The sequence below is a fragment of the Dama dama genome, chromosome 1 (assembly GCF_033118175.1).
Source record: "Dama dama isolate Ldn47 chromosome 1, ASM3311817v1, whole genome shotgun sequence".
Lineage (NCBI taxonomy): Eukaryota > Metazoa > Chordata > Mammalia > Artiodactyla > Cervidae > Dama > Dama dama.
This window is the reverse complement of record NC_083681.1, coordinates 82520647-82529584: the sequence shown is the minus strand read 5'-3', so window position 1 is coordinate 82529584 and position 8938 is coordinate 82520647. Positions and strand designations below refer to the sequence as shown.

Here is an 8938-nt window from a genome sequence, read left to right as displayed (position 1 = left end):
AAGACCCAGTACAACCAAAAGTAAATAAATAAAATAAATAAATAAAAATCCTACCATACACGACAAGGGTCTGGACTTTTCTGCAAGACATAACTTAGTACAAAGCAACTGGAAACCTTTCCCACATCCAGCATATATTATGTACTCAATACATATATGTTGATTGGATTAATCAATCTATCTATATCTCTGGAAGGTGGAGTTACTAAACAGGTAAATACAGCATCTCTTGCATCAAATCATCCTCATCACCCACTTACTGAGAGCATATTATGTGCCAGATGACAGATGATGAGATGGCTGGATGGCATCACCGACCCAATGGACATGAGTTTGAGTAAACTCCAGGAGTCAGTGATGGACAGGGAGGCTTGGCGTGCTGCAGTCCATGGGGTCGCAAAGAGTCGGATACGACTGAGCGACTGAACTGAGCTGAGTGCAATAAAGGTAACAGATAGGATAATAAATAAGATGAGGTTCCTGCCCCAGAGGAGAACACAGTCTGGAAAAGCAAACTCTAGCCCAGAGTAACAAGTTTTGTAATGCAGGTATGCAAAAGCATTTACAAGAGCAGAGAAAAGGGAGGGATTGTTCTGTCTGAACTAAGAATTAAACAGGGATCATCCTCCAGTAGAAAGCATCACAACATTGTAAATCAGCGATACACCCACAAAAATTGTTAAAAAGAAACACAATGTGAATGAATGAGCCAGTTCTTGGACACATGGATCAAAACAGACATTTCATTTTTAGGTGTTGAAAATGGGACTATGTATTTGCGTGGTTTCTCTATATCAATATGTATATATCGGTTTATAACTAGAGATGATTAGACTAACGCTGTACACGCGTGAGAAATCAGAGAGAGACGCTGAAGAGGGCACTGGCAATCAGCACAGAACCTGCTGCTCTTGCTCCTGAGTCTCCTCCAGCCCCTCTCAACTCACGGCTGTTTCCCAGTTGTCTCTCTAGGCTCAGGTGTCTGCACGATGTTCCCATTGCAAGGCGCCCAGATGCTGCAGATGCTGGAGAAATCCTTGAGGAAGAGCCTTCCTACGTCCTTAAAGGTGAGAATGGCAAATTCTTGGGGAGCTTTCCCCTTGGGGAGTGAGGACTAGGAAGTTCCTGCGAGCGAAGAAGAGAGTCTAGTGTTTGCTGACGGCCTGCTCTGCGCCAGGCCTTAGAGCATGTTTCCTCGGGTTTAATGTGCATAACCTCTCTGCAAGATGATCGCTGTTATGCCCACATCACTGATGTGAGGATGAAGGCTGGTGAAGTGATGTGCCCGGTACCCACAGATAGTGAGCTGCAGTGCTATGGTATGAACACTGCTTTTTTCTCCAAGCTGAACCAACAAGCATTCCCTTGCTCCTTTTCAAGAAACATTCCATAACAGCACTGGGAACTTGCCCAGAGCTCTCTAACAAAATTAGCTAAGACTGCATGTTAATTTTTAACTTTTTCTCCCTGAAAGAACAGTTGCCAGATCACCAGCCTCCTTTGAAATTACCAATTAATCAATTTCTATTTGACTTAAATTTCCCAATTTCTCTGAACATACTGCACATCAGACTATTTTGATAGTCAGGCTGACACTGAGGATCTCTGTTCACCTAGTACAATTGATCAGAAACGTTAGGATTGAATAGGGCATACTCATAAACGCCCCCATCCAGAGCTATTCCATAGCAGCTCTGCTGATTGGCTGAGGTCCTCGCCTGTGTTTTTTTTTTTTAGCAATGAAAGGGATGGTGTCCATTCCAGTGGAATTTAGATGCAACCACGTGTCTGTGTGGACAGGAGTTTGAGCAAACTCTGGGCCATCGAAAAGGACAGAGAGGTCTGGCGTCCTGTAGACCACGGGGTTGCAAAGAGTCAGACACAACTGAATGACTGAACAACTGCAACAGCATGTCTGTGTGTGTGTGTGTGTGTGTGTGTGAACAATCGTTTTTCCCTGAAATATTTTTTGTTTCTCTGGTCAGATTAGAGACTAGATTTCTACTGTTTCATAAGACACTCCTACAAGATACATCCATTTGAGATTAGATAAATGCATTTTTCACCCCCCTCACTCTCTAATAGATTTTTCTGCTCCTTCTTTCAGTATAAAGGTGGAAAATGTTAGCAGTATTTTATTTGTAGAATATATGGCTTCATTTATTAGAAATAGACTAATGAGGGAAGTCCCTGATGGCCCGGTGGTTCAGACACCACACTCTAAGGCGGGGGGCCCAGTCCCGACCCCTGGCCGGGGGACTGGATCCCACGTGCCCAGCTAAGGGGCACAGGCAGCAACTGAGATGCACACGCTGCAACTCAGACCTGGGGCAGCCATGCAAATCAGTATCGATAAAAGAGAAAGAGACTAATGGAACAAGGCACCCTGTCTTTAAATCACTGCCTGAAAATGACTCCAGATCAACTAATTTAAAACTAAAGGCCACCCACTTCAGGGGATCCCACTAAATACAGAATCTCTGTTACCTAGTTTTAGTAACTTCTTTCACTTGAGAAATCCTTAAGATCTGGGCAACCTCTCAGAGAAACGGTCAATTTTTCTTGGCGGTAACATCAGTTATACATCTTAAGAACACTTGCCTAAGATATTTTTTATGGTGAGTAGCTATTTTTGAACATGCTTCAGCCTAAAACTTTCTCCTCAAGTTAAGTGGACCCCAAACATTTTGAGAAAACTGTTGGTGGGTCCTAAGGGCCCTTATTTGGAGCATCTCTGTGTTAAGAAAAGGTGGTCCTCTTAGGTCCCCAGCTTTCATGAAGAAATAGCATTGGTTGTGTATTAGAGATGCACATTTTACCCTAGCTCAAATCTACAGTAATTGCTTGCCGGGTACTTTTAATGGAACCGTAACCGAGAACTCAATACTTGAGTCTCAGTTCAGAAAATGTCCATCCGTCCTTCTAAGTGTTGGATATTCAGTACATTTTATTGTGTGTGTCAACTCCAGCTGAGTCAATTTAGAGTAGTTGCCTGACTCACTGTGTTCCGTGTTCAATAGAAAAAAGGTTTTAATTAATTCAGCCAGAGGAATAAGAAACAGTAACAGTTACACATGTTTTCAGACCTTGTAATGAGTAATATATTAACATAAAATGGTTTTACAGACTTCCCAGGCGGTGCTAGTGGTAAAAAAAATCCTGCTGCTAATGCAGGAGACGCAAGAGATGCAGGTTTGATCCCTGGGTGGGGAAGATCCCCTGGAGGAGGAAATGGCAGCCCACTCCAGTATTCTTGCTGGAGAATCCCATGGACGGAGGACTACAGTCCACGGGGCTGCAGTCAGACATGACTGAGCGACTAAACACAATCACATAACACAGTTTTACAGCCCCAAATGCCGACGTGTAAAAACACCTATATTTTGCCAGACTCCACTGAATTTTAATTTCAAGCCTCCATTCATGGCTGAAAACAATAAATTCAGGTAAGATCAGTCAATACAGACTTTTCTCCTCTTTCTCCATGATCTGACATCAATAGTTCACGTGACGTGGAGAGTGGTAAGAGGGAAAATGTTGAAAAGTCTGTGGTCATCATTAACCATGGTAGAAGTCACTCAACTGGATAACTTGGTTTTTTTTCCACCTTTGGTCTCTGGCAGTTTCCATGCTGGTATCTGCAGAGGTTTCATGTCCACAAGAGTCACGAGGCCCATGGTGGAATTTATTCACTGCTGCATTCCCCAACCCATGATCCACGGGTGCCCACATAGATTCTCTTCCTGCTTTCCCAATTTGGAACAAGTCTGTTGTTCCATGTCTAGTTCTAACTGTTGCTTCTTGACCTGCATACAGGTTTCTCAGGAGGCAGGTAAGGTGGTCTGGTATTCCTATCTCTTGAAGAATTTTCCACAGCATATTGTGATCCACATAGTCAAAGGCTTTAGTGTAATCAACGAGGCAGAATTAGATGTTTTTCTGGAATTCTCTTGCTTTTTCTCTGATCCAATAGATGTTGGCTATTTTATTTATATTAGATGGGAAGAAAAATTTCTCCTTTCAGGTGAAAAAAAAAAAAAAAGGTTTCACATGGAGATTTTTTACATAGATGCCCTGTTTGTCTTTTTTCCACTATAAAATTTCATGATTTCATAGAAATAAGCCTTGTCCTGATCAAAGAAGGTACTTTGCCATCCCTTCCTGATAAGCTGACCCTCTCACTTTCTCGGACACTGCAGGTTTATGGGACTGTCACGCACATGAACCATGGAAACCCATTCAATCTAAAGGCCCTGGTGGACAAGTGGCCTGATTTTAATACAGTGGTTATCTGCCCCCAGGAGCAGGTAAGGGGCCAGGTGTGGAATGAATGTGCCATGTTTATATTTGCTGTGTGCTTAGCATGTGCCTGGCAATGTGGTAGACACTGGAGGTGTGGAGATGAAATGCAGTGATAGTGAACAGGTCCCTGTGCTCAAGAACCTCAGAGTCTGGAGGGAAATGTAGATAGATAAACAAATTATAATTTAGCATAAAGCGTGCAAGAACAGAAAATGTACAGCATACAAAGAAATGAAAACTGATGCGCCATGGAGGTTGCAGACGAAAGTTACAGAACCAGGTGAGAGAGAGGTCTGAATGGATGTTCCATCGGGACTGGGTTTTGTTGATAAATACATGTTTGTTAGGCCGGAAAAGAACGGAGGACATTCTAACCAGAGAAAGTAGCAAGGACAAAAATAGGAAGGTATAAAACAAGACAGTTAGCTAAGGTGATTATAAAAGCAAACTTATATTAGATTTCTGTACACATTTTGGAAAAATATAAAAAAGTAGTAAAACTAAAAAGTTAATATTTTAAAGACAAAGCATTCTAGGTTCATTTTTAAAATATATAGTAAAATTATAACTTTATAAATATATAAATATACTTTTCCTGAAAATAATATTATTTAAAAACTGGAAACAAAAACATATATTTAATGAATACATTTATATTGATAATAAAAACTGAACTGAAATAAAATTATTTGATCTTTTATCTTCAATGGGATATTAAGAAACAAAATTTGTTAGTGGTATCATTGCTGAGTTGTGAATCTATTTTTATGAAACATATTCCAAACATTTTTTAAATTCTATAATTCTGCACTAGCTGTGGTTATGTTTTTCTGTGACTTTTTCTTCCAAATAATCTCACCCCTTTTTTAATAATTTGACAGGATTTTTCTACATAAGTGATTTCATTGTTTTTCTGTTATTACAGCTTGTTCAACTAGTGTATTATGTGACTAAGCATTTCCAATAGGTTTTCCTCTTCTTTATCCTGATTAAGTATAGATAGAAATTTCAACCCAGATTTATCAATATCTAAATTTAATACTGTCATCCTCTAGTTGGTATATTTAACAAGCATTTGAAATACGAAACATTTATTCTTGCAACAGAAACTTTTCCTTGTCAATTGCTTTGATCACTTTTGAGGAAAAGAAAATATAGAAAAGTGCTTTCTAGATGGTTGTGACTTTGTTTGAGCTGAAATTTTGACACAATGTATAATATTCTTCAGTTTTTCATCATAATTTGAATACCTGAATCTCTTATTTTGATCTCATAACTTAAATGATTCAGAAAAATTTGTAATGCGCAAATAGAGACAGCAATATTTTAGTGCTTAAAAATACCAGTTTAGTTGATTTTAGGGAAAAAAGTATTAAAATTATGAAAAATATGAAATTAATTTTGTCCCCCATTTCTTTATGATAACAGGACATGAAAGATGACCTTGATCACTACACCAATACTTACCATGTCTACTCTGAAGATCTTAAGAATTGTCAGGAATTCCTTGACTTACCAGAAGTCATCAATTGGAAACAACATCTGCAGATCCAAAGTAAGTGAAAGGGATGGAATCCGTGCTGACTCACATCTCCATCCTAGCGATTTCTTCTTGTCATGGACATCTTCTCTTCAAGCGCCAGATCCTCAGCCTGCTCTCAACTTTGCTGCTGTTCAACCACAACCGTACCTGTACTGGGGAGAGACACCCTCCAAGCGTGTCTGGGCTTCGTAGAGAGGACTGTGCATAATCCCCGGATAGCCGAGCCTTTGTGCCACACTTGGCAGACCCAAGCGGGATGTCTTAGGATGGTTGGGTATCAGAGCAGATTTCCCCAGGGACTTTCCTGTGGCTCAGCCAGTAAAGAATCTGCCTGCAATGTGGGAGACCTGGGTTTGACGCCTGGGTTGGGAAGATCCCCTGGAGAAGGGAACGGCTACCCACTCCATTATTCTGGCCTGGAGAGTCCCATGGACTGTATAGCCCACGGGGTCGCAAATAGTCAGACATGACTGAGCGATTTTCACTTCACTTGCAGACATAACCAGGGTGCCTTAGGGTGGTAGGGTATCAGAGCAGAGCTTGTCCCAGGGACTTCCAGTCTCAGATCACCTCTCAGGTCACAGAGAGCAGCTGTCATGGTTATGAGCATTCCCTCCAGAGTCAGACCACCTAAGATGGCATTTGCCTGTGACTTTGTTATGTGACCGTAGCCAGAGACCATGACCCGAGATCATGATTTATGTATATAGAAATGAGGACAATCAGTTCAGTGCCATTCAGTCGCTCAGTCATGTCTGACTCTTTGCAACCCCATGGACTGCAGCATGCCAGGCCTCCCTGTCCATCACCAACTCCCGGAGTTCACCCAAACCCATGTCCATCGAGTAGGTGATGCCATCCAACCATCTCATCCTCTGTCATCCCCTTCTCCTCCCGCCTTCAATCTTTCCCAGCATCAGGGTCTTTTCAAACGAGTCAGTCCTTCGCATCAGGTGGCCAAAGTATTGGAGTTTCAGCTTCAACATCAGTCCTTCCAATGAAGGACCCAAAACACAGCAGTGTTGAAAAGATTCAATGAAATCTTGAGCAGGAAATGCCGAGTACAACGCCTGGATGTTTCAGTTCATTTCACTGCCCATAATTCTGTGAACTGACAGATGGGCTGGGCCTGGCAAGGCAGTTGCTCTCTTGGTCTCCTCTGGGTTTACATATGCATCTGCAGTCAGCTGATGGGTGGGCCGTGGGCTGGTTTCTCTAGCATGGCCTCACTTATGTCTGACTGATGGTCTGACTGTCGGCTGGCTCCTGGCTGTGGCCATGTCACGGTAGGAGCACACGTCCTCAGCAAGCTAGCCCAGGCTTATTCATATGGTGTTGATCTCAGGGTAACAGACATGCATAGACATGGTGAGCCCCAATGTGCAGACATTTTTAAGCCTCTCCCTGCATCAGTATACTCTCCCCCATTGATGAAACCAGTCGCATGGTCAAGGTCAGATGCACGGCAGGAGGGGACTATCCCAGGGAATGGGTACAAGGACGTGTGGGCAAACTGAGGACCATTCCTGCAATCATCTCTGCAGTCATCTACCACACTGGAAACGCAGTAAGTTCTCCATAGACGGTGGCGACGATACTGATGATGACTTATCTTCTCTGATCATCAGAACCACATGGTTATGTAGCTCCGGAAACTTAGGTCTTGGCATGACTGTGACTGAATGAATTCCTAGACATGTTTTCAATTTTGTAAAAGCAGAAAAACTGCACGAATCCTGACTACATAACCCCAGACACGCAGCAGCCACACCACAGTGTGAGCGGTCCAGACCTGCCCAACTCTCTGTGACCCCAGGGACTGTAGATGTCCAGGCTCCTCTGTCAGTGGAATTCTCTAGGCGAGAGCACTGAAGTGGGTGCCATTCCTTTCTCCAGGGGAACTTCCCAACCCCGGGATCGAATCTGGGTCTCCTGCATTGCAGGCAGATTCTTTACTGGCTGAGCCAACAGGGAAGCCGCCCCAAGCCCATCCCCAAAGTTCTCCGTCTATAACCCCTCAGAACTTCCTACTCCACTGGAGAGCTTTTCCCTAGAATGGACTTAAACCATGGCATGCCTCCTTATAATCCCATCCAGGTACGCAGTCCAGCCTGAATGAAGTAATACAAAATCTCGCAGCCACGAAATCCTTCAAAGTCAAGCGATCAAAAAACATTCTCTATATGGCATTTGAGACAATCAAGGAACTGACTCCGTCCCTGCTGGATGTAAAGAACTTACCAGTCGGCGACGGCAAACCCAAGGACATGTGAGTTTGATAAAAGCTGCTCTGCACCACTTAGACCACTCACTACGCAAGTAGCCTCCAGCCTTCTCTGCCTGCTTTTACCCTGGCTCCCCACAATCCATCTTCTTCAAAGCAGCCAGAACAAGCTTTTTTTAAAAATGTAATTCAAGCCGTGTTTCTCCCCTGCTTAAAATACGCCACCAGGCCCTCTCCTCCGGAGCGTATCAGGCCTCTGCCGCCCTCTCTGCCCTGTCTGGCCCTTCTAGCTCACTCAGTCCAGCAGCATGGCCTCTCTCTCGTCCTCGTCCTGACAAGCTCAGCCACAGTCTGGGACGCTGTGCCCCCTCTCTCCTCCGCCTTCCCTGTCTCTCAGGCTAATAGAGGTGGGGACAGGTGCAAACCGCTAAACTCACAGACTGCTTTTCTCTTGGAACACCCACAGCGACCCAGAGATGTTTAAGCTGGCATCTGCAGAGCCTAGCCACGCGGCTTTGGTGAATAGGTTCTGGCTTTTCGGCGGCAATGAGAGGAGCCGGAGGTTCATCGAGCGCTGCATCCAGAACTTCCCCACCTTCTGCCTGCTGGGGCCCGAGGGGACCCCTGTGTCCTGGTCCCTGATGGACCAGACGGGAGAGATGCGGATGGGGGGCACCCTGCCCGAGTACCGCGCCAAGGGGCTCGTCACCTACGTCATCTACCAGCAGGCCCAGTGTCTGCTCGAGCGGGGCTTCCCCGTGTATTCTCACGTGGACCCCAAGAACCAGATCATGCAGAAGATGAGTCAGAGCCTCAATCACATGCCCATGCCCTGCGACTGGAACCAGTGGAACTGTGAGCCTCTGTGA

General features: G+C 44.1%; 1 protein-coding gene across 1 annotated transcript; it reads left to right on the top strand.

The window, feature by feature from the left end:
- Positions 1-989: 989 nt before the first annotated feature.
- GLYAT (glycine-N-acyltransferase) lies at positions 990-8938 on the top strand. Its single transcript, XM_061142372.1, has 5 exons — positions 990-1067; positions 4200-4307; positions 5731-5857; positions 7943-8114; positions 8536-8938. The coding sequence occupies exons 1-5, from the start codon at positions 990-992 to the stop codon at positions 8936-8938; spliced, it is 888 nt and encodes a 295-aa protein (XP_060998355.1).